This window comes from Torulaspora delbrueckii, chromosome 3, assembly GCF_000243375.1.
Source record: "Torulaspora delbrueckii CBS 1146 chromosome 3, complete genome".
NCBI lineage: Eukaryota > Fungi > Ascomycota > Saccharomycetes > Saccharomycetales > Saccharomycetaceae > Torulaspora > Torulaspora delbrueckii.
In genome coordinates, this window is record NC_016503.1 from 111,663 (window position 1) to 135,975 (window position 24,313).

The 24,313-nt window shown below is 41.7% G+C and overlaps 13 protein-coding genes across 13 annotated transcripts; 8 read left to right on the forward strand and 5 right to left on the reverse strand.

Moving 5' to 3' along the window:
- Positions 1-55: 55 nt before the first annotated feature.
- Positions 56-1,933, forward strand: SPT8 (SAGA complex subunit SPT8; the record flags this gene model as incomplete). The annotated part of the gene is made up of 1 exon (XM_003680121.1): positions 56-1,933. The coding sequence occupies one exon, from the start codon at positions 56-58 to the stop codon at positions 1,931-1,933; it is 1,878 nt and encodes a 625-aa protein (XP_003680169.1).
- A 37-nt stretch (positions 1,934-1,970) lies between these two features.
- GYP8 (GTPase-activating protein GYP8) lies at positions 1,971-3,617 on the reverse strand (the record flags this gene model as incomplete). The annotated part of the gene is made up of 1 exon (XM_003680122.1): positions 1,971-3,617. The coding sequence occupies one exon, from the start codon at positions 3,615-3,617 to the stop codon at positions 1,971-1,973; it is 1,647 nt and encodes a 548-aa protein (XP_003680170.1).
- Positions 3,618-4,514: 897 nt separating this feature from the next.
- On the forward strand, positions 4,515-5,930 carry STE2 (alpha-factor pheromone receptor STE2; the record flags this gene model as incomplete). The annotated part of the gene is made up of 1 exon (XM_003680123.1): positions 4,515-5,930. One exon carries the CDS (start codon positions 4,515-4,517, stop codon positions 5,928-5,930), a length of 1,416 nt encoding a protein of 471 aa, XP_003680171.1.
- A 44-nt stretch (positions 5,931-5,974) lies between these two features.
- On the reverse strand, positions 5,975-9,088 carry BST1 (Bst1p; the record flags this gene model as incomplete). The annotated part of the gene is made up of 1 exon (XM_003680124.1): positions 5,975-9,088. One exon carries the CDS (start codon positions 9,086-9,088, stop codon positions 5,975-5,977), a length of 3,114 nt encoding a protein of 1,037 aa, XP_003680172.1.
- Positions 9,089-9,566: 478 nt separating this feature from the next.
- EPL1 (Epl1p) lies at positions 9,567-12,032 on the reverse strand (the record flags this gene model as incomplete). The annotated part of the gene is made up of 1 exon (XM_003680125.1): positions 9,567-12,032. One exon carries the CDS (start codon positions 12,030-12,032, stop codon positions 9,567-9,569), a length of 2,466 nt encoding a protein of 821 aa, XP_003680173.1.
- A 948-nt stretch (positions 12,033-12,980) lies between these two features.
- Positions 12,981-15,320, forward strand: BUD27 (prefoldin-like protein; the record flags this gene model as incomplete). The annotated part of the gene is made up of 1 exon (XM_003680126.1): positions 12,981-15,320. One exon carries the CDS (start codon positions 12,981-12,983, stop codon positions 15,318-15,320), a length of 2,340 nt encoding a protein of 779 aa, XP_003680174.1.
- A 337-nt stretch (positions 15,321-15,657) lies between these two features.
- Positions 15,658-16,752, forward strand: TDEL0C00750 (uncharacterized protein; the record flags this gene model as incomplete). Its single annotated transcript, XM_003680127.1, has 1 exon — positions 15,658-16,752. One exon carries the CDS (start codon positions 15,658-15,660, stop codon positions 16,750-16,752), a length of 1,095 nt encoding a protein of 364 aa, XP_003680175.1.
- Positions 16,753-16,931: 179 nt separating this feature from the next.
- On the forward strand, positions 16,932-19,234 carry OSW2 (Osw2p; the record flags this gene model as incomplete). Its single annotated transcript, XM_003680128.1, has 2 exons — positions 16,932-16,962; positions 17,022-19,234. 2 exons carry the CDS (start codon positions 16,932-16,934, stop codon positions 19,232-19,234), a joined length of 2,244 nt encoding a protein of 747 aa, XP_003680176.1.
- Positions 19,235-19,486: 252 nt separating this feature from the next.
- TDEL0C00770 (uncharacterized protein) lies at positions 19,487-20,002 on the forward strand (the record flags this gene model as incomplete). Its single annotated transcript, XM_003680129.1, has 1 exon — positions 19,487-20,002. The coding sequence occupies one exon, from the start codon at positions 19,487-19,489 to the stop codon at positions 20,000-20,002; it is 516 nt and encodes a 171-aa protein (XP_003680177.1).
- A 65-nt stretch (positions 20,003-20,067) lies between these two features.
- FRS2 (phenylalanine--tRNA ligase subunit alpha) lies at positions 20,068-21,561 on the reverse strand (the record flags this gene model as incomplete). The annotated part of the gene is made up of 1 exon (XM_003680130.1): positions 20,068-21,561. One exon carries the CDS (start codon positions 21,559-21,561, stop codon positions 20,068-20,070), a length of 1,494 nt encoding a protein of 497 aa, XP_003680178.1.
- Positions 21,562-21,669: 108 nt separating this feature from the next.
- IES3 (Ies3p) lies at positions 21,670-22,299 on the reverse strand (the record flags this gene model as incomplete). Its single annotated transcript, XM_003680131.1, has 1 exon — positions 21,670-22,299. One exon carries the CDS (start codon positions 22,297-22,299, stop codon positions 21,670-21,672), a length of 630 nt encoding a protein of 209 aa, XP_003680179.1.
- Positions 22,300-22,467: 168 nt separating this feature from the next.
- FCF2 (Fcf2p) lies at positions 22,468-23,037 on the forward strand (the record flags this gene model as incomplete). Its single annotated transcript, XM_003680132.1, has 1 exon — positions 22,468-23,037. The coding sequence occupies one exon, from the start codon at positions 22,468-22,470 to the stop codon at positions 23,035-23,037; it is 570 nt and encodes a 189-aa protein (XP_003680180.1).
- Positions 23,038-23,245: 208 nt separating this feature from the next.
- GAT1 (Gat1p) lies at positions 23,246-24,283 on the forward strand (the record flags this gene model as incomplete). The annotated part of the gene is made up of 1 exon (XM_003680133.1): positions 23,246-24,283. One exon carries the CDS (start codon positions 23,246-23,248, stop codon positions 24,281-24,283), a length of 1,038 nt encoding a protein of 345 aa, XP_003680181.1.
- Positions 24,284-24,313: the final 30 nt, after the last annotated feature.

The window sequence follows — 24,313 nt, forward strand, 5'->3', positions numbered from 1 at the left end:
AAGGCTTCCAGTAGTGTCAATTGAGACCGATTGAGTACGTGAGTGGTTGTAAAACATGGATGAGGTAGATGATATATTAGACCAAAATCGGGCAGCTCAGCAGGAGGTTGAAGACGAGGAAGATGAGGAAGATGATGAGGAAGATGAGACTATACTGCGGAACAATATGGACAAGGAAGCTGATGAAAGGGGCCAGAATGATGGAGAAGGCGACCAAGAAGGCCCCGAAGATGAGGAGGAAGAGGACGACGATGAGGACGACGGTGATAACGATGAGGTCGGTGATGCCGATAACGACGATGACGAGGAAGATGAAGATGAAGATGAAGATGAAGAAGATGATGAAGTAGAGGATGATGATGAGAACGAGGACGAAGACGAAGACGATGATGAAGAGGCTAAAGGTATCAAGGACAAAGAGAATACGTCAAGGGAAAATGGTAAAGTTGAGGGTGAAGAAATGGAGAACGATGAAAACACTGATGACAAGATGGATATTGATTCAGAAGAAGAGGATCAGACAAAGAAAGTTCCAGACGGCTTGAGTGATGTTCATAACTACTATACGCAGATGTTACATTCAGCCAAAATTGCGAGTTCTTACAAGATTTATCCAACAGCGGCAATACCGATTCAAACTGAGGTCAACGCAGTGGCCATGTCCAAAGGATTGCAATATTTGTTTCTTGGTGGAAGTGATGGATTCATAAGGAAGTATGATTTCCTCAATACGATGGATGGGAAACTATCTCTCACAATCTTGCAAAAACATTCTCTAGCGGAATCAATCCAGAATGCAGGTATCTTGATGTCCTATTGGGAGAATGAGGTTCCTCAGAGAAGGTCGGAAATGAAATTGTCGAAGAGCAATAAGGAATATGACCCTAAAGTAAGTCCCGTTTATGCCATCGAAGTTCAAAGTGAGTGTCTTTTCCTGTTGAGCGGGTTAGATAACGGTGGAATAACAATGCAAGGTGTGAGATACATGGAAGGCTCAATCGGCCACTATTTTAAGAGCAAAGAAGGTCATACCAACGTTGTGAATCAACTCCGATTGAATGGTGATGAAACAAAGTTTATAAGTGGTTCATGGGACAAACGACTGCTTGAATGGGACTTGTCAAGTGGTGGGATTGTAAACGAGTTCAAAGGATCAACATCAGAAATTTCTTCCTTGGAAATGAGACCACTGTATGCCACGGTTGACATCAACGATGTTGTAAGAGAAATGAAACAAAGCAAAGATGAAGAGGATGATCGAAATAGCGATGATGACATGGGGTCTCTATTCGGAGACGAAGAAGAAGAAGAAGATGTTAAGAAAGATGAGCATAACGATGATTTTAAGGATAAATCAACAAAGAAGCTGAACGCCAACCATTTGGAAGAAATCTCTAGAAATACACTTAATGTGGCATATGATGAGTCCGTATTCTTAACTTCAGGTTTAAATGGTTCAGTGGATATTTGGGATCGTCGTATACCGACAAACCCTGTAATAAATTTGGAAAGAGGGCCCAAAGTGCCTCCTTGGTGTCAATCGGCGTGTTGGTGCATGGATGGTGATCGAATCTACGCCGGTAGAAGAAATGCTTGCGTTGAAGAGTTCGATTTGAAGATGCCGTCGCGGCCAAGTAATACATTGAAACTACCAGCTATATCAGGTCCTGTTACATGCGTGCGTGCAATGCCCAATAACAAGCAAATATTGTGTGCTTCGCGAGATAACATCAGACTTTATAATACGGGCAATAACCCCCACTCAAAGGGTACTGCAGTGCCGTTTTTGATTGTTCCTGGTCATCACGGCGGTGCGATCTCTAACATGTATGTGGATCCGACGTGTAGATTTTTGGTCAGCACCAGTGGGAATCGTGGCTGGCAAGGTAACTCGACTGATACAACATTTATATACGAGATAGATCTAGAATAGAATTAAATGACGTCCACCTTAAAAGTAAATCATAACACTATTTACTTACAGTGGAAGAGGTTGAAGATTTACTTAACAGTGAGCCTTTCAGCAATTCGTGTAATGGATCCAGCCATATAATTTTAGTCCCTCGATACAGACCTGCAATAGAGGAACCTTGAAATTTTCGCATGAATATTTTGGCAGTAGGCATTAGAGCCTTAACTTGGCCGCCTCTGTAAGCTCTGACTAGTAATGCCATCAACCCGATAAGTAAAGAAACTCGGCATATGAAGGGAATTGTGTGATTATGCGCGTACAAGAAGAGTCGAACCAACGGTTTTGACTCGCGAGGATGCAATCTTCTCTCTCGCTGTATCGCTTTTCGTTTGGCATTCTCGTTAATTTCTTTATCCAAAAGGTCTGTCACATATTCGAGATTATAACCCATGCTTGACTTTGGCCCTGAAGCAGTTGTCAAAATAGTGCTGAATTTGTTGAAGACTTTCTTGTATTTGCTAGCGTTATCCTTTGAGGATGTTGACCTTACGAGACGTAATACTTTTTCCCAGACACCTTCATCGTAGGAAGCTGATGTGAGAACTTGTTGCATTACCCCATGAACAAGATCTACCGTATTCTCAAAATTGTCCACATTCAATGCGATTTCTCTCAGAATCTTGTCCTTATTATCCAGTATGAGTGTGGAGTACATAGTCAATGGAACCAGCATTGATTGTGATGAGATGACGTAGTCAAAGATTAGAAAGATTGGTGCATTCGGTTGATTCTCAACAGGCTTCAATTCGTGAGAGTAAATGGTCAGTATTGAGGAGATGGCAAAGAATGGTTCTATCTTGTCCAAATGTAGTTTCTTGAACAATTGTTTATCCCTCGATTTGATCATTTGTGGGATGACATTAAGTTGATCAATTGGGAAATCTAGCGAGTTCATCATGAAGTCACGTAGGTATAGCAGCGTAAATGCTTCAACGCATCTGAACAGCTTGTCTTTAGAGACAATCGTCTTCTCACTGAGCTCTCCCTCATAACATTCTGTGGATGCGGAACTATCATGATTACTTCCTACTTCTGAGGCAGAGTAATTCTCGTCTCCCTTACTGGTCATATCACTGAGAGATAGGTTTTCCTCCCCTTGTGCGAATCCATGGTACTCATGGCCCTCAATAAATACTGTCACAAATACAGAAACAACATCATGGTAACCTTGGTAATATCTGAGTTTGGGATATTTCCTCAGCAACCTAACGATTATATTTTGAAGTAGGTTTCTCAGCATTTCCTTCCTGTCTGGATCAGTAACTCCCGTAAACGATCTCTTGACATCCAGATATACTTGATTCTCGTCAACATGTTCCTTGCCACATTCGCCAAGAAACTGTTCCTCCTCTTTTTTGCTCAATTTCAGTTGGTCCATTAGAAGCATTAGCCAGCAATCACTCCTAAGGTCTGTCGTCACGAAACCGAAGTTACTGGAGCCAAGCCTAGTAAGGCCGTCCAAATTATGATCAGCTAGCGCATTCCTAATAATTCTCGACTTGATATCCCTCTGTTCAGCATCATTGAAGAAAGTGAGTAGTGACCTTTCATCGAATAGAGATTCTGTAAGGAAATCACAGTGTAGGGACTCATCACTACATGAGAGAGATTTCTGGCATGTTGAACTATAAGCATCAATGTTCATGACCTATGATGATGATAATGAAACCAACAAGGGCCCGTTCGACTGAGTTTGTTCAGCTTCGAATCAAAGGGTTCATTAGCGAAATATAGTCGAGCGGGCTGAGAAGTAGTTCTTATCAGAAGAGAAGCCAACAGAAAGGCCAACAGTAGAATACGACTAAGCTAAACAAAACTAATACAATGTATGATAATTAAGATGTTTTGATTCACAATGATTCTTCAAGTAGAGTTGCTCCTCCTGTAATACAAAGTCTGTTTCCTGAAGGACTATAAGATAAAAAAGAATGACAAACAAGAATAAGTGCGATATTTCATTTACTCGTTGTTGTCAATTCGTCTCATAAGCTATCAGCTCAAAGTTTAATGACTTCAAAAGGTTCTTGTGCTTCCTCTTTACTTGATCTCCTCGAAAAACTTTCAAGGAACAACTTCAATAACAATACCATTGAAATGCATAAGATGAGGTTATCGAAAAACAATATGCAATCCGAACTGCATATGGAGCCACTTTTTACTGTTACAAAAGCTTAGCCTGTTAGACCGAAGCTCGAAGAAGCCCCGAATAATAAGACAGTACACGACAACCGCATCCGGGCTACGCAATGGCCCGTTTCAAGATCGTAAGACCAGATTCCAGAGTTGTCGAGAGGGTTCAGTCGGTCAGGCCTTTAAAAAGTTTAAGATTATGCTTTTATCAACTAGTCATCATTGTAATTACCGGATGTGGTTAATTACATGAAACTCATCTTAAGGCAAACTATGAAAGTTCAAAAGCTGCCTCAAGAGATGAGGCTTTCCAAAGGGTCCCGAGAGAACTTGTATTTAAAGAACCTGTTCCGAATGGTGCCTCAGGTTGGCTATTTTGCATCGAAGTGTAAAACGTTGAGTAGAAAATAAGATGTCAGACTCTGCTCAAAACCTAAGCGATTTGGCTTTCAATTCCAGCTACAATCCCCTTGATAGTTTTATTACATTTACGTCAATTTATGGTGATAACACTGCTGTAAAATTTAGTGTGTTGCAGGATATGGTTGACGTAAATACGAATGAAGCTATTGTCTATGGTACCAGATGTGGTGCCTCAGTATTAACGCAAATTATCATGTGGATGATATCGAAAAATCGGAGAACTCCAGTATTCATCATCAATCAGGTCTCTTTAACGCTAATCCTTATACACTCTGCGCTATATTTCAAGTACTTGTTAAGCGGTTTTGGCTCAGTGGTTTACGGCTTGACAGCCTTCCCACAACTAATTAAGCCAGGTGATCTACGGGCTTTCGCTGCGGCTAATATCGTCATGGTACTATTAGTTGCGTCAATTGAGGCCTCATTAATATTCCAGGTCAAAGTTATATTCACTGGCGACAATATGAAAAGAGTCGGACTCATACTGACAATCATTTGCACTTGCATGGGGTTAGCTACCGTTACAATGTATTTCATAACTGCTGTGAAATCTATCGTATCACTTTACAGGGATATGAGTGGATCATCTACCGTATTATACAACGTTTCGCTGATTATGCTTGCATCGTCCATCCACTTTATGGCGCTTATCCTAGTCGTTAAACTGTTTCTAGCGGTTCGCTCTAGACGGTTTTTGGGGTTGAAACAATTTGATAGTTTCCACATCTTGTTGATTATCTCCTGCCAAACATTATTGGTCCCTTCACTTCTATTCATCATTGCTTACTCGTTCCCAAGTAGCAAAAACATCGAATCTTTAAAGGCAATTGCTGTTTTGACTGTCGTTCTTTCCCTGCCTCTTTCTTCAATGTGGGCAACTGCAGCCAACAATTTCACAAATTCCTCCTCTTCCGGTTCTGATTCGGCGCCTACCAACGGTGGCTTTTATGGAAGAGGATCTTCCAATCTTTACCCAGAAAAGACCGATAATCGAAGCCCGAAAGGTGCCAGGAATGCTCTATATGAGCTAAGATCAAAGAATAACGCCGAGGGCCAGGCTGATATTTACACGGTGACAGATATTGAGAACGATATTTTCAACGATCTCTCCAAGCCAGTTGAGCAGAATATTTTCTCTGATGTCCAAATTATAGACAGCCATTCCCTTCATAAGGCTTGCTCGAAGGAAGATCCCGTAATGACACTATACACGCCAAATACAGCAATTGAGGGCGAGGAAAGAAAACTTTGGACAAGCGATTGTTCGTGCTCAACAAATGGTAGTACGCCCGTCAAGAAGAAGTCGACAGGAGAATACGCAAACCTTCCTCCACATCTATTACGTTACGACGAAAATTATGATGAGGAGGCTGGTGGTAGAAGGAAAGCCTCATTGAAGTGGTAATTTATGCGGAGATGATTGTATATTTTTAATGTCTATAATAACATCTATGCCTGAGTGATCTTTGCTTTATCTACATTGTCTGTCTGAGCATTATTCGAAAAAATGGTTAAGAGAAGCCAGGCGCATGTTATGTTGAAGAGGTGGTGTATCCAGTACAGGTTTCTGGCACCATATATCAGGCAGAAAACCCCTGTGTAGCCAAACAATATTGCGCTGATGCCATTCTCGTAAAACTTCCCAGATTTGAAAAGCGGCATGTTGAAAGCAGAATTTGTGCTCACCAAGAAAATAATAGGAGCAATTGCCAATACATTGTGGTGGGATCTGAATGGTGTTTCCCATCTAATGGCAACATTATGCAAAAATACAACTATAATTGGGGCATTTATTGCAACCACAAATGATAGGATCAAAAAGACTGAAAAGTTGTAATTCCTTAGATTATCGTAATTTTTAAACCCAGATCTAGTTGATTTAATGGCTACCCTGAAGCAGGTTCCAATTTGTATCAGCAAGCTCACTGCAGAGGCTATCTGGTAAGGAACATAAAAGAAAACAATTCCAATCAGCAGAAAACTTGTTATAGTTCTTCGTGGCTTATTGATAGATGGGCGGTCTTTCAATCTCACTTCATTACGTATGGCAGAAGCGGCAAATCTGACTGATATGGCGATAACAAGGCTTTCGATAAAATCGAAAATACTGGCGATAAGGTATAGAATAGCCACAGACATAACCATGAAGAAGAGGCCAAGCGGTGACATAAACCAACTTCGTATTCCTAGAAAATAAAAGTTGGTATGAATATGTTCTTCTTCCAGCAAGAACGGTTGATTCAGACGGATCGGATCTAACATGAATAGTATCCGCTGTAAGGGTTTCGAGTTGGTAGCGGGGGACAACAGAATTATCGCCAGGGCCAAAACTAAACCTCTCTTCAAAACACTAGCTAAAGCAGAATTGAAAGTAATGAATTCTCTGGTTTGGCGATAGTTGAAGAACTGATAAGCAACTATAATGCAGGCGAGAGAAATTGGCAGAGATAAAAAGGTTAGCCTGTACCTAATGAATAGCATTTTCAATGTCAATGTCCAATTAATACGCACACAAAGTTCAAGACCGTAGTTGGGTGGTACGATGACAGTTAGCATTAGTGACTTATCGTGCAATTCCTCAAGTGGTATGAACGGAGCAACGTTGTGCATATTTATGTCAATATCTGAATTGTTGATGTTGACGTGCCATTTCGTCTCGAAGGGATCTTCGATCCATTGCCTGATAAGCGGCTCGAAGATTAGTCTATCGCTTGTATATGCTTTAGATGAGCAGGAAACCCTGTAAGACAACAACGAATCCCATAGCTTGGGAAATCTGAAAGTGTGATATAAAAAGCTTGAATTGAGGGTGAGTTGCATACCAGAGAAAACTAGCTGAACCGGTCTTTCACTAACATCAGTTGAAATTTTGTCAGACGTCAGTCCTGCGTAAATAAAGTCTTGATCATTTTGAATTGCCGCTTTTTTGTTCTCTACCACAATAAAGTCGTACTGGGATAATATCCTTTTATCGATGCTGAGCATCTTGAAAGGATGCGTAACGTCATCTAAGGAAGATTGCGCAGGAAATTCTAGATCACTGGAAGAAGCGGGAACAGTGGCCATGTCATGGAAAGCGGATACGCAGTTCATGCTTGACTTCGAGTGCGTGGCCTCTTCAAGCTGTTGATTCAGTTTACAAAAGAAAACTTGTGGCTCTTGCAAAGACGTAAGAAAGGAAAATGTTGTATTCTGTCCATCAGATGGCAATATGAATTTCGAGTATCTTGGAAACTGATTCTTGTTAGATCTGGAAATTGAAAGTCGCTGTGAACCTTTGAGGTCGTAAGCTTCACGGAAGTCCTGCGACTCATATACCTCGGAGTATTTTTTTGGATCTATTAGCTCAAGGTCTTGCATCATTTCGTCTTCCAGGCCAGAGAGAAGCATTTTTCTAGACACGAACATTCTCTGGCGGAGAGGTCGCACTTTTTCAGCGGTTGTTCCATCAACTATCTCAAGTAATAATCTTGCCACCTTACTTCTCAGCTGATCACACCAGACAACTGCTAAATGATCTATTGGCGTCCAAACCTCAGGAATTGTTGTTGAATAGGTGGTGAACCCATTTTCGATGGGCAGAATGTCTTCAACTGCTGTATAATCGGCAGGCAGCATCATGTCCAAGATTCCGCCAGTAATAGAAACCAATGAAACATTTTGGGCAAGGAAGGAGCTCTTGTCGTTCATTTGATTACGCCAATAATCATTAGTTCGTTGATATATTTTCAAAATATCCCCATCAAATGTTACAGGGGCTAATGCATGAGGTGATGAGAGAGTAATCAGCGCTCTGATAGAATAGTCCACATGATTCTGCAAAGTGGGTAAAAGGCGAGCAACGACGCCTCCCATTGAGTGACCAATCACTATCACTGAAGTAGGAAGTGGATCAATATAACTTTTTGATTGTTCGTATAGCGATAGGATATAACGTATAGCATCATTGAGGTATTCGGCTTGATCTATCATGGTTCTGCCATGAAATGCTGTGAAATCTTCATTGAAGTCAGCTGCAAAAAAATCTAGATTCTTCGTGTACATATTTTCAATGCTCTCTTTATCTTCAAAGAATATGTTACTGCTAGCGGCAGCAATAGATCTGACCTGTTTATAACTTCCGGCATTTCCGGGTATAAAGAGAACTGGAATCCCATCAAGCTGAATCTCTTCATTTTCCATAGGGTTCCTATCTTTCCCCTGCTCTCTGTAAAGGTATAAGTGATACTTCTGGGCTAAGCTTGTAAACCTTGAATCAAATCCATCAATCCTGGCGTAGGCAGGATACATGTAGATTGATCTACATTGGGGCGAATCTGATCCGTTGAAAGATCCCAATAACGTCGAAAATGTGATTACTATTATCATAAGCAGGCCAATAAGCGACGTGATCTGGAGTTTTGATTTTCCTTGCTTATCATGATAAGTTGTATCTCTTTCGATACCGTTCACCGGCTCACCATCAACATCGACATCCAACGTGTTTTCAGGTCTTTTCCCCTTGCTCTCCTTTGATATGCTATGATGCGTTTTCTCCTTGATTGATGTGGGTAGAGCAGACATAGTATTTCGATACACTGCTGCAAGCACCTTTTTCAACCCCATATTAATATCACAAGTTAATTACACTTATGAATGTGTGCGTATTGGGCCAATTCCGAATGAGCAAACTCTCATAACCAGGCTTTACCAGTTACTCAAGTTTTCTGCCGAATGCAAATCATCGCCTTTTTATGTTGACATCTTGAAATTTCGTGATAATCTCGGCATCTCGTACTTAGATGAGCTGGTGATAAATAAAGTCAGGATGATACATCAATGTATTTAACGCTGTACTGGAAATGGTTGTTATGCAATTGTCTATATAATGTTACCATGGATACTTCATCCAATGCTGCAGCTTGATTTATATTGATACAACTTTCTCCCGATGTAATGAGAGATGAAAAGTAGTTATTGAGACGAAAAATGTATTGAATTTTCCACACGGATGCTTTGTACAGTACCACAGTGACACGATCCTGAGCCACTGCTTGTGGATCTAAGATTTGCTATCATTAGATCCTGCGCTTATTCTTGATTTCAGAGCGGGCGAGGCCACTGGCGTAGAAGAGTGAGTGATAGAAGAGCCGTTAACAAAGGTTTGGTCATCTTGACGTTCCTGCTCCTGTTCCTCTTCTTGTTCTCTTTGCAGCTGTTGCTCTTGTTGATGTTGCAATTGTAGTTGCTTCTGGTCATTAAGCTTCTGCTGTTTCATTCTTGTAATATATTCTTGACGATACTTGATCGTGACTTCACGCAATTGCTCGTATGATTTGCTGCCTAACATGGTACCAAATCTAATCACTTGAGTACTGTTTGATATTTGATTGAGTCTAGAGGGCTCATCTGAAATTTTTAAGCCGTACTCGTTACGTGGAGAATCGTATTTCCACTTATCATAAAATCTCGAGAGCTCATCCCATTTCGAGTCATAAACATTGATTGTTTCGTCAGCATTTTTCTCCTGCTGCTCGATTGCATCGAAATCCAAAAACTTGGACAAAACAAACTCCACGTTATGATTGAGTGTATTGGGTTTACGATCCATGTATTGTATACCATGCCGTCCAGTACGTCTTCTGAACTTTACAGGATACTCTCTAGAATGGACCTCGTTATTACTTTGGAAAGGGTCGTAGACTTCCACTTTTTTGACCTTAAAATTGTTTTGAGGAAGCCTTTCACCTTCCTTGCTAAATGACTTGACATCCTTTGAAGAGCCCTTTAGATACTCCGATAGATGTTTTGAGTAATAAGACCTGCTTATTTCAAACTTGGAAGATGCGATGGAAGAAAATGGCGCGTTTGAAGGAGAGACGCCTTTGGGCAGTGTAATATCAAACACAGGGTTATATGGGTCATCGGTGAGGTTAAAGAAAACGTTACCATCTCCAGCTTTCCTCTTTTCCATTCTATCCTGCACAAATTTCCTTGCATTTTTCTCTTTTTTAGCCAACAAATTGTCGACTTCTTCGAGCGTTAGATCAGGCACTTTAGAAGAGGGTAGTCTGACATAGACATGAGAAGCGACCGTTTGCTGTTGTTGCTGTAATTGTTGTTGTTGCTCGTCTGGTGCCAATGGAACTTTGAGACTATTTTTCTGTTTATTAGCGGCCGCAATTGATTGACTTTGCAGCTGTAGAATTTGTTGCTTGCTGAGCTTATGACCCGATCTGGATTCCAGCTCTTTTCTGCTCAACTTGTTCTTGTAACCTCTTCTAACAGATGAGTCCGAAGTCGTTGCTAGAGCAGCTTCTGCAGCTGCCTGTTCCCGCAGTTTGCGTTGATTAGCAAAGATGTTCAGACGTTTCCTCTTGTGGTTCACGAGATCTTCATCTTCACCTTTGACGTTCAAACTACGTTTCAATTTTTTGACTTCACACCTTTGATCGAATACGTTCAGACCTTTCTCCAAAAGATCCATGGAAACTTTTTCACGCTTAGCAACGAGGAGAGCCAACTCCTTTGCATGTTGTAACTCTTGATGCAGCAGTCTCAATTTTTGACTATTCAAGATATCAACGCGTCTAGTCTTTCTAGGTTGTCTAACATCACGTCTACGGAAACAAACGTATGGATCAACTTCTTCTTTCTCATCCGGTCTTTCAAATTTTAATTGAGGGAAAATCTCTGTAGAAGGGGATTCTATCTTTCTTTCTTTCCAATGACCATAAACGTCCGGACCAAACTCTTCAAGTAAAACCGCTAAAGGTCTCGTTTTAATTTGAGACTCTGCATCAAATTGGGTGAGAAACTCTCTCTCTGATTCAAGCCCAATCTCCTTGGCAAGATCTGTCTTCAAATTGATATGAGCATAGTCTGATTTGAGTAAAGTTGGTTTCAATTCCTCAAACGAAAGTACACTATGAGGATCTGTACTCAGAAAAGGCTGTCTTTCATGTATAGCACTTTCAAAAGCAGAGCACAAAATCTCAAATTCATCTTCGGTGATTTCATTTTCTCCCTTATACCTTTTCGCTAGCTCTTGCATAAACTCTTCATCCTTTTCATCCATACAATATGGAGCCCCACAACAATCTTCCACCGTTGCTGAAAACTTGATATAAGTGCTCGGTTCATTGAATTCACCCTGGTAAAATTGATCAAAATCTTTCCATTTCGTAGATGCATCAGGCGTAGGAATATAATCCTTCTTTTGGTTATTCAAATGACTACTACCCTTTTGTAAAATTCTATGCAAATGAACTTCTTTCTCCTCATTCTTCTCCACACCAGTCTCAATATCAGCCACATCTCTCTGTTGCAACTCATCCTGATCCAAATTTTTCAAATCATTAGGTTTATAAATCCTCAATCGTTGCTTAACAGATATTTTCCTATGCCTAAAACGGGAATTGGAGCTTTCCAATGATGCAGATCCAGCAGACCCAAGTCCATCATCGTTAGACTCCTGCGACTTGGTCCTACTCTTGATATGGCGCCCATTAGTAGTCGGAGTGGGCATAACCAACTATAAACACTTCAGTCACGTGAGTACACTGGTCACCCTCCTCCAAGCACTTTTCTTGTCCGGACCCCGGTTATCGGACAGTTCGGGAAAATTTTTATCTTTCAGCTCCCCCCACCCCCTACACTTGGTAGTCTTGTATTATCAAGTGGCAAATCAAAATAGACAAACAACCAGTAGTCTATTTTTCAAAGAAACAAACACACTTTGTTACTATCGTAAGCAGTAATATACAGACACCGAAACAAAGACACTCAGTAGCTTTGATCGTGTTTTTTCGTCCAAAGCGGCTTAACGCACTTTACTCCTTTATTATTGGTCGTGAATCGTCCGCTTGTATGTGCAGTGTCCGACGGGAAAAAACATGAAAAAAGATGTAATGAGAGAGAAAGAAATTTTACGACGAGAAGAATAAAATTGGATTCTTTGACCGGACAGCCCGGACGGTCCCTTTGTACGGAATTTTTTGTGGTTTTTAGGGGTGTCGATCAAAATAGATGTGGGCGGCTAATCGCGCACACGTAAACATATATAAACATGGAACTTTTTGATCTGCGAGAAGTATTCTCTTACAAGTAGAAGGACGAAAAATCGTTGTTGTTATTATGGACAATTGTAGCATACTATGCTGGGGAAGATAAGGATGATATAAAGTTATAGTAGTGATTTCTGTTAGGGCATGTGCTTTCGGTCCTGGATAGGTTGGTGCAAGATGTAGATCCATTTGTTTGTTATGGGGGAAGTCGAAGGATTCAATGGTCGTGAGATCCCCAACTTTATCTAAGACGAGGGTTTGGGCTTCTCAAAGGCACGTGACTTTCAATGCTGCATTCTTTGGTGGCACGTGACCTGAGCTTCTGGAAGGTTGCAAATCGTCAGTACGCTTAAGCTTAACAGGTGAGTGATGACTTATTACATTGACTGATTTGGCCTCAACAGGATAAGATGGATCCATTAGCTGAGTCTGTTACTAGGAGTATTAAGAACCTGAAAGAAAAGAATGATTTTCTTCTGCAGCAGCGAGATCATTACCTAGATGTAAGACAGCGCATGTTGAATTTGCGCGGCTCCAAAGACGATGAAGAGTCTGGTACAGGACTGGTGCTTGGTGACATTATAATATCCTCTCAAAAAGTTTACACGAACCTGGGGTACGAGTATTTTATTGAGAAAGATGTGACGGAAGTTCTTGAATACGCCGATGAAAAGTTAGGACTGATAGAAGAAGCTATTGAACAGTTTGAGTTTAAGATTAAAGATGGTGAAAAAACATTGAAAGACTTACAAAATTGGGGAGATCAAGATGCCTTGTCTCATGATGGAGAGGATGAACTACCCTCTATGGAAATCAGAGAAGAATTAGACGAAGATGGGAATGTAATCAATAGTAGTGTTACTCCAACGTCGGCAGAGAGGCTCAAGGAGAGTTTAAAGTCATCAAAGAAAAAGGAAGAGCCGGAGAATGGGACTTTAGATCAAGTTCGAAAAAATCTTAAAGGAAAGTTAGCGAAGCAAGAGAAGCGCCCAAGTGACGACGATAGTCAGACTAAGGAAACTAGTTATAATCCTGTGGACATGGAAAATGCCTACACGTTTGCTGACCTGGTACGACAAATGGACGAACAAGATGAAGCTGACGATGAAGGAGATATTGCAGAGGTTGAATACGATTTTGAGTCATTTGATGAGAAGCTGAATTCAACAGCTCAAGAGGAAGATGAGGACGAGAATGACGATGACGATGACGATGACGAGGGGCATTATTCAGTATTTCCTAACATGGCAAGTCACAATGCATTCATGGATCAAATCAAGCGGTTACGTGAAGGTAAGGGCAGGGAGAAGCCAATTGAGACTAGTTTTTCTAACACTGTTGGCAAGTCAACGGGTGCACCAAAGAAATCTATCTTAAAGAAGAAGACAGATGTCAAGAGTGAAAGACCCAAGAAAAGTGTCGGTTTTGCCTCCACGTTGGATATTCATGAAGTAGAGAATTTGAAACATGAGAATCAGGTAAACACACATATGTTTCCAAGATCTTTCATGCAACCTTTGGAGCATGGTGATGAAGGCGAGAACGTGGAGTTTGACAGTGATTTGTTCGCTCAATTGATCGGTGCTCAAGGACCTGATGAAATTCATGATAAATACAAGGATGAAGTTGCGAAGCAACAGAAGCCAGAAGAGGCAGAGACAAATGGGAGGAAGAAAAGAGTGTCAAGGTTCAAAAAGGAGAGGAAGGCACGCGATGATGAATCTGCGCAGGACGTGAGAAGTCCAAATGAATTGGCAACGAACTCAGTCATCACAGAGAATGTTATAGAAAGGGAAGAATCGTTTGACAATAGTGCAAGTGACAGCGGCATCGCTATGACTGACACAATTACTGAAAACAGCTTTGATGATATTATTGAAGCGCCATTGAACGAAGATGTAGCAGAACGAGAAGTTCCAATGAGCGAGGTGAAAGACCGTGAACATTCGACTACAAATGAAGTTGCAAAGGAGTTGCCTGGATTGATTGTAGAAAGAGAATTGGACGAATTACCGGACAGCACAGAAGCGCCATCTGCCAGGCTAGCTCCTCTCTCAAAAGAAATGAACTCTTTAAGGCGTCCAAACATATCGCAAGGCGCCAAACCCTCAAAGCTGCAGGAGTTATTGGATAGCTCAGAAGATGAATCAGATGATAACAAACCAAAGGCAAAAGAGCAAATCTCTGACTCTTTCCCAAAGGAAATAATTGATAAGGCGGAAAAAGAGAGTGTATTACAACGTCCCAAGGTGGACTACAACGCTCTCGGAGAGGATTTAGATAATATGGCTAGAGCATATGCATTAGGGGTTTACGATGACGATCTTGATGATGATCCGGGGATGGTGCTAGAAAAGGTTACTGACTTCAAGGTTTATAACGAACAGGTTGAAAAACTCAAGAATGAAATTGAAGCATTCAAGATTTCCAATCCCTTGGAGCAACAAACTGAGCATAAAACAGACTCCGACGAAGATGGACCCTTAATGACAGATGTTACTGAGAATGATATACCTGAAAATTATTGCAAAACAAATCCACAGGACGACTTGGCGTTGGATTCAGAGAGATTGCATGAATCCATCGCTATCGAGTACAGCCGCCTTCGTGAAGTGATAGCATCTCGGGCGAAACCGCCTAGTCGCAGTCCCGACGATGACGAGCACAAGCAAATTGAACCTATTGATGAAGATGGTCAACCGATTAAACAGAGCAGATTCAGATCTCAAAGGTTTAAATTGACCAAATGATCTAACAATACAGGTCACGTGCGATCACTAGGAGCCTTTTGGTGGTGACTTTCGCTGTCTTTGGCTTTTTGCGAACGTGTCGTCACTGACAAAGCTGATTGTGAAAACGAAACCAGACTTGATTATACATCCATTCTTCGCCCGTGGTGAGAATTTCAAGAATTCATATAAATGCCAACGTCATAGTGTGAATGCCAAGACATTGGTTGTTTCCGCTATCTTATGGACCATTTGAAAGAGGTTTAGAGTTTCTACTATAAGCAGTTATTGATACGCTGTCTCAATTGCTGGAGGTTCGTTATTCTTAAAAGTGTCATCCACAACCTCTGAAGGCGACATGGCTGCGGAGAACGACCCTCAGGTTCACTCCGACAGCCCACCAAGATACATTGCAAACAGCTTGGCCCCTCTCTCTCCCACTGCTACCGCTGGTGCGCATCTTTTACAACTCGCATCTGGAAAGGACTCTGTTGCTCCACCCCTGGATGACAAATATCTGGACAATAGTCTCTTCCATTACACATCGTCCTTCCAGGCTCGACCTCAGGCAGAATATTTTGATTTCGATGAACGATATATGTATCACTCGGATGAGGAAAATACTCAGGAGAATGAAGAAAATATAGAATCGAATCAGTTAAACCTGGATGATCAAGTTGAATTTGAGCCTGAATTGAGTCATGAAGAGGAAAATTTGGAGTCAATCATGGAAAAAGTCAATATTTGTAAAGTCGAACTGCGGGAAATGATTGAGATAATCGACAGATCTGTATCATGCACAATTCCATATAAAAGCACAGGCGATGAAACTCCGGCCATAGCGAAAGAACTCGCGAGTATGTTGTCGTTAGTTAATTATAAGGATATACTCCTACCATTAGTCATGGAAAAGCAACGAATCGTACACAAAGTTGATGTCAATTCAGTTACAGGGCCTTATGTTTCCGCTCAACCTTCTAATAAAGTTGGCAGCTTACTTGGGGATGATCCATGTGCTAATTTGCCAAATTTCGGGGTGGTTTTAGTGAAATCACCATCATCGATTGCCCAACTTTGGGATGAATATACCAAGATTCCGTCAGAGTGGCCAGTCGCAGATATATTGGCTTTTACGCAGCAACAAGGGGTGGCAGATAACAATTCAAATGTCGATTTGATCGCCAAGAGGAAAACTTCCATACGACGTCTTGAACAACTCCTCGGATCATCATGGAGAAATGATGATAAGAACCTATCACGCCAGATTAACCGCAGGAAGAAGATCTGGAAAGCAATTGAAGAAGGCGTGCAGGATGGGCTATCATTGCAGGATTGCTTCCTGATTTTGGAAAATTACGCGCAAGAGCGTGGTAAGGGTTTAAGTTGGTACTATAATGGAGTACCTTTCCGATTAATAGATATGACGTCCAAAATTAATCGAGTTCTAAGCTAAAAATATTCTTTCTCTTCGAGCACATTTTTGTGTCAATTATTCGGCGCGTCAGTAATTCAGCCCTGTTCATAATAAAAGTTTCTACTATAGAAGTCGAATAAAAACAATTCATTTAACTCAACGTAATTACAACTATTGCATACTTTGTGTTGAAGAGGTTAAGTGCCAGAAGCTTTCTTATGACTCGCGAGAGGCTAAGTTGTCTTATCGGTAAGTGAATTATTCTACCATTTTTGTGATTTTAATTCAAATTACTAACTAATTATCAGTCGGTGATACGCCAGCAGCACAGCTGTTGGGCTGGAGATTAAGCTTAGGAAGTTCTTTTATTATCTTGGCTTCTCAATATGTCTCGAGCGATGGACTAGTCGCCTGGAAGTCCTCTAGATTAGGCGCCAATTTCTACACACCGAATATTTTTGTTAAAAGTGTTAAGGAATTACCTTCAAAGCTTTTAGATTCTGAACATGGTACTTGTAGGTACCCTATCGATATAATGATAATTGCTGGAATATCCATTGCTGCTCTGGAGGAAAGCTGTCACATTTTATCGAAGTTTGTCACCAAAGATACAACGGTTCTTATGAGCGCTGACTTTGGTTGCGAGTTGGAGAAGATTGCTTTGAAAACGATGGGTGACCGTTGCAAATGTGTCCTATCTATTGCTTGTGATGTTGAATGCCGGCAGTTATCTTTAGGGTCATATGCGCTGGTCAATGACGACAATTGTGAGATCTATTTTGGTATAACCTACTCTCCACAAAACTATGCAAACGACTTGCTATTTGTTCAAAACGAAGAGAAGGTACTTGTGGAGTTGAATGAGAGTAGTGGTTCTACTATCAGCCGCATGATCTCTCAGTTGGAGGCGACACAATGGATGAAGGTAAAACTTTTAAAAGACTCTCAAAAGATGGCCTTAAAACTTTGGCAACTCATCATTCCCAAGATCTCTCTGAATATTCTCTCGATAATATATGAGCAGTTCGATTATGAAAAAATGCTAGAGAACAAGTCAACAGAAATTATTTTCAAAGGTCTAGTTCATGAATTGCTGGATATATGCTCTGCACAATGCAAATCCAAAGTAGAGGAATTCTTGATGGAATCCGAAGAAGATTTGAAGGATAGAGAAGTCAATTTTATGAAGGTAATTGAACAGTGTAAGACAAAGAGAATGGAGCTGATTACTACTACGGCTAATGAATACCCGGAGTATTTATTCCTTCCGTTTGAATCATATTGTTTCTATCATCGTTTTGAATATCCTGCTCAAGTGCTTCTATACCAGCCAATATTGCTGGCTGAAGAATTTAACGTATCGTGTTCCAATTTGAATTTTCTTTATGGATTTTACACTAGGCTATTATCTCTGAGTGGTTTATCAATCAATGGGGGTAGGCTGGATCAGGATGCATCAAGATTAAATGATAGACTAGCTGGATTCTCGTCATCTTCTAGCCTCTCTAGCAACAAGAAGCTCAAGAAGAAGCAGAAAAGCCGAAGTGATAAGAACAAGGCTAGAAGCCGAGACACATCTTCCAAAGCGTATGTAGGTCAAGGCATATTTGCAGTGGCCTCTCCAGCTGGCGCAGATTACAAGTTGCCTTTGGGAGCAGATCAATTGCGCAATGGCGCCAACTTTAAGGCTTCCAATTCAGCGAATGGATCAAGTGTCACAATTAATGATGAGAGCACCGGCTTATCAGATAGCGACAGCGAAGAAGTTACAGGGAATTCGCGGATCGAAGAAAGAGAAGTAGATGGTCAGAACTCATTTGATCCATTAGGGCCCTCCCGAAGATCTCAAATTTTCGGAAGCAGGTCAAATACTGCTAGCGTCGATCAGTTCAGACATTTCACAAAAAGTTACTCTCAGAGTGATCTTTGTGAATTGAGTACCACTACAGTCCCCCAATTCTCTAGAAAATTTTACTCAAAGCCTTATGAGCTTATGCCAATGAGTCTAAGAGGTTCAAGCAGTGCTGCGCAAAGCCTTAACTTCAGCAGAGCTTCGAAACCCAGCAACATGTCAAGTTTGGAGCTACAACTTCGCTCTAGTAATGATCTTGCTGCAAGTGGGTACCCAGATATGTACAAGCGATTATCTGATCTAAGCATTTCTCCTGAAGACCAAGCTGAACACAACGCAAGGCGCAAGCAATACGGTCCTTTTGAGAAGCAATTGTGGCAGTTCCAAAGACGTCGTCACATAAAGAATGGTACCATCCCCCGTCTCAAAGTGAATCCCTATGATGACCTGCTAAGTCACATTGAGATCCTCTGTGGGGAGCACAATAACGAAATCGTCCGTTTTACTACCAGCAGATACGGCGATCTAGACCTCTACGCATCAATCCAACGGGACAAGGACCACATAGTCTCGTTATTCGAAAGAGGCCCACAGCTCAGCAGGAAACGCCCCATCAAGGATTCAAGCAAGGACACAATGGGGCTCGGAAAGTTACCGCATTCACGCTGATCTTCAATGAGGTTCCACATCGATGCATGAGACAATAGAGGCCCTTAAATAGCTGATAGAACCAATTAATAAATCTTTTCAAGCCTCATTTACTTGCTTACTTGCGTTATAACCTTGGCGATAACGTACCCTGCATGCCAGACTCCGCGTAAAAATGATCTGACAGGTTTATCAAATCAATTGTTAGAAAAGATTTAAATAAAAGTTGGTTTCTGGAGTTAATTGAGTCTACTTAGTCTTCAATCCTTACAAATGTCATCGTTAGAAATGGAATTAGTAAGTTGTCTTAACGACTCGGGGGAATTTTTCACCAATGATGGTGACAATGAGTTCTTTTCGAAGTCAATGACTACTGGTATGCCAGGTGAAGAAGGTGTAGATGAAAAGGAGCAGATGAGAATCTTAAACGATTTGTTCGGAACCCCTCGGATCCCTAGTGCTGAGGGTCATGAATATGATGCTTTCAGAAGGGATCAAGTGTCTTTTGACGTTCAGGGAGATGATTGTAATCAAGAGACACATTTGAGAAGCTCGATAGAAGGTACAGCCCCCTGTGAGAATACGCAAGAGTGTACCGATGGCAAGCCGGTGTTGTCTCGTAGAAGATCAAATCCATTTTACAGTCCTTCACGACAGATAATGGATCTCGTCAAGAAGAAGAGGAAACCCCGGCCGTCTAATTTGAAGAAGAGCCAAACTAGTGCTACGGTGATGACTTTAAACCAGCTTTGCGGACGGTATAAAGTAGAAGGTAAAACGGATCGGTAAAATATCTGTATCATTCTATTTGTCTTGCTTCTGTTTAGAACATTAATTAATACACAAGGGTTCTTTTAATCGTACAAATCCTCGTCAAGTCTTGCGGCAGGATTTGTCTCGATGAAGTCCAAAGAAACCTTGTGACCCAATAGCTCTCTAATGTTTTGAACTTTGTATTTGATCATAGTTGGTCTCTCTAGAGATAGACCCCACCCTAGAACTCTCAAGCCTCTTGGTAGGCCCATGGATTCCAACATTTCTGGTCTGAACATACCGGAGTTACCGATTTCGACCCATTTGTGTAAACCTTCGTGCCATGAGAAGATCTCCATCGAAGGTTCAGTGTAAGGATTATAAGTTGGTTTGAAACGTAGACCAGTGACACCCATCTTTGCGAAAAATTCTTCCATGAAATTAATCAAATCACCCAAAGTAATGTTGTAGTCTGCGAGAACACCTTCAACTTGGTGGAATTCTGCCAAATGGGTAGCATCGACAGCTTCATTACGGAAGACACGGTCAATCGAGAATAATCTGGTTGGTTTTGGGTCCTTGGCCAACTGATGCAACATTGCGGCAGAGATAGCTGTACTGTGCGTTCTAAGCACCAACTTTTGACACTCGGCTTCTTTCCAGTTGTAACGGTAACCGATCGAGTCGAATTTACCATTTTCGTGAACGGCTTTGATGTTATTCATATAGGTTTTGTCTTCTGGTAGATCGGAAGTCAATGGGTCCTTGATGTAGAAAGTATCTTGCAAGTCACGGGCCGGATGCTGTTGTGGGACGTATAGAGCGTCAAAATTCCAGAAACCGGTTTCGACGTACTGGTTAGCAGGCATTTCGCTGAACCCCATGGAAAAGAAAATTTGTCTAAATTCCTCTCTCACCTTGGATAGAGGATGCAAAGCACCGGATTGGACATCTACACCTTCAGAGTTGAAATTATAAGGCTTAAATTTACAATCCTTATAGGAACCGTTGACAATCATTTCGGAAGTGATTTCGGTTTCCAATTTCGTCAATTCCAAGGAAAAATCATCACCCTTGGTGACACTGAAGTCTGTTTGCTTCCTTGGAACAATCAATTTCCTCTTCTTCAAATCTGCCAAAGTCTTGGCATCAATTGAAGAATCCTGTCCCTCTAGTATTTTTGCCAACAACAATTTAGTTTCGTCCTCTGGGGTTTCGGTTACTTTTTCACTAACTTCCAATTCATTATCCTTGTTCTTAATGATCCAACCGTTCTTGAACGCACGCGCTTGACCAACTTTACCATTTGGTCCAAGTTTAGCCCCAACATCCTTGATTTGCAATTTACCTAGTTCTTTAACCAATTGCAAGAGCTTCATCTCGTGAGATCCGTTCGCTAGGATATCCTGACCCTCTGAAGAGAGATCATAGTACAGAATGTCCTTCTTTGTATAGTTCAATTTGGCATGCGCTTTAAGCGAGTTTAATGCTGAAAGCACATCCTGAGGATCCACAGCGGGGAAACATTGCAAAGTCGAATTTATCTCATTGAGATCTGAGAGTTTTTGAAGGATCTCCAACTGGAACTTCGACATCCTAAACGCCTTGTCAAGCTCTTCTATTGGTGGTGCTGTAAGTGAAAATTTTCCGATTAGCTTATAGTTCGCTCTACTTTCTCGAAAATTCACGTGTTACCCGGCTTATCAAACTATGGGTGAAATGTTGTCATGGTGGCCCTTGTTCTTGACCTTGGGCCTCTTTGGTCTGTTAAATAGCAGTGCGTTGGCGTTGGAGTGCGTTGGTACTGCTACCGACCCTAGTTTCACTTGCTTCTTCCCTTGGTCCTGCGCGCTGTACAAGTCGAGTTCGACATTCGCGTCGAGTAAAAGTTCTTTAAGCACAATCCACTTCTTCTCGTCCTCCACTAGCTCCTTGTACTCTTGCAAAAGGTTCCCCTGAATCTGCTCAAGCCACACCTGCTGGGATTCCAATGGAACCACTGACGTAGCCTTTGGTTGTTTTTTCAAATGGTCCAATTGCGCGTTAGCACGTTCTAAATACTCATCGTTCAACTCATAGAGCCTGCTCTTATAAGTCTTTGTCTTGAGTCGACTTATCTCATTATCCTGAACTGTCGAAATAGTCCCCGAAACAGCTGGCAGGTTCCCAGGGGCATTCTTGATCATTTCATAGTTTATCCTTGAGGTGTCGTCAACATTCACAATGTGGCGTTTATTGCTTGCTACAGCAGTCTCCAAAGGTTCGCACTTCCTATAACGTTTCACCGCATACCTAGCGTACTGCAACTGTCTATCATCATTGATAAAATCCATTCTGAGCTGTCTTTTGGAGGTGTTTTGGAAGAGATTTGCCACTCAAACTGAGCTTTATTCCTTTAAAACAGCCGCCGACCGTCCAGCGCGATTAACGATTTTTAACTTTTATAAAGCGATGAGCTGAAAAGTTTTCAAACTAATGAGCCCAAGAGCTGTGTGGCTAGGATGGATTCGAGTGTTGATGAGTTGTTTACGTTGCTGAAGCAGCAGTCGAAGAAGGAAGTAGAGCAAGTTCCAGAAGAACAAAGCGACGAATTGCGTTTAGATGATCCAGTAGACCGCGATGCCCAAGAAAAGTTTGAAGAAATTGATAAAAACTTAAGAAGTCTGCCCAAACTACGCAACGAATTCGATTCGCTAGCGCACAAGAAAGATAAAGCTCAACCAACTAAGTTGCGCTCGGAGGATGATCAGTATAAGGATTGGTTTCTACTGCCGAAACCAGACAAGGCTGCACGTGACCGCGCCCAGAGAGACCTGTTACTATTGAAGCATAGATCAGCTTTGGATCCCAAGAGACATTACAAGAAGGACCGTTGGCAAGTTCCTGAAAGGTTTGCCCTCGGTACTGTCATCGAAGGTTCGTCCTCTGCATCTACTCGCAAACACAGTGGTTCCACCATGCTGGACACACTGCTCAGTGACCAAGACACTCAACATTATTTCAAACGCAAGTACTCGCAGATCCAGCAACAACGGTCGAACCGTCGTCGAACTGTTCGTAAACGTCGATAGAGCGCTAATCGCTATGCGTCCTGATTGATTGGCTCTTGGCGGTGCTGATAACGCGAGGAAAACTGGGCCCGCCGCATGTATTGATAAGAACTTTAAGACAAAAACAAAGTTGCAAATCGAGTCATGGCATCATATATGTGGATGTCGAGGGTCTTTGTCTTCTTGTATAATTGTGTAGTAACCATATGAGTGAGCAGTGTATAGTATAATGAAGGAACGGTCGCTGGGGTCGAAGTTGCACGAAGCAGCGATCGGTGATTCGTCTGTTGAAGCCCTTTGGAAGATGTACTCCTCGGCGAGAGCCTCTTTACCAAATCGTGAACGAATGGACAATTTGACTTGGAGAATGCTGGGGATGAGAGTGGTTTGTAGAGAACCCGAGGTGAATATAGTGAAGGATGAACCTATGTGTGTGGATCCGGTTTTAGTAGAGCCTGGACAGCAACAATGGGACGGTGGATTTGATTTCGATGTGATGGATCCATTGGAAGATCATGTACTTTCATATTCATCTCCTGCGCTTGTCAGTGAAACGAGTGAATCGATGATGAATTCTGAGGTACTAGGGGGTCAAAGTTCAAACTTCTTGGATTTGTTCTTACCCTCTGAGCCAGTTCAGGAGCCTCCACCTTTGCCATCTAGATTGGTCAAGAAAACAGGTCAAAGGAGGAGCAGTTCTGGTGTGAAGAAGAGGCCAAATTTAAGAAACAACTCAACGACTTCTCTCACATCGCTTAATGAACCAGGGGATTCAAATCGGGATACTCGATGCTCTAACTGTAACACACGAACTACACCCTTGTGGAGGCGGGATCCCGCGGGGAATCCACTCTGTAATGCGTGTGGTTTGTTCCTAAAACTTCATGGAGTGGTAAGACCACTATCGCTCAAGACCGATGTGATCAAAAAACGTCAAAGGAATGTCAAATCGTGTAGTCCCAAACCTGAAGATGTTAAGTTGAAAAGAAATATCACTTCGAGAAGATCAACTACACAACTGCGAAAGACGTCCTCGAATTCTCCTGTCCCACAACTGGCATCCGTGCATCAATCTACAACAGAGGTAGATACTGATACAGACGATAGACCGCTAGAACGGGATTTCGATGTTTTGCAACCCACTCAATTGTCACTGCTCTATGACACCGATGCATCTACACACCTGAACAGCGAGTCGCCAGCCAATCAGGCCCCCCAGGGAACCAACGGGGCCACTAATTGGGAATGGCTGAGTCTCAGTCTGTAACGGCATGTTTTTATTCAATAATATATATAC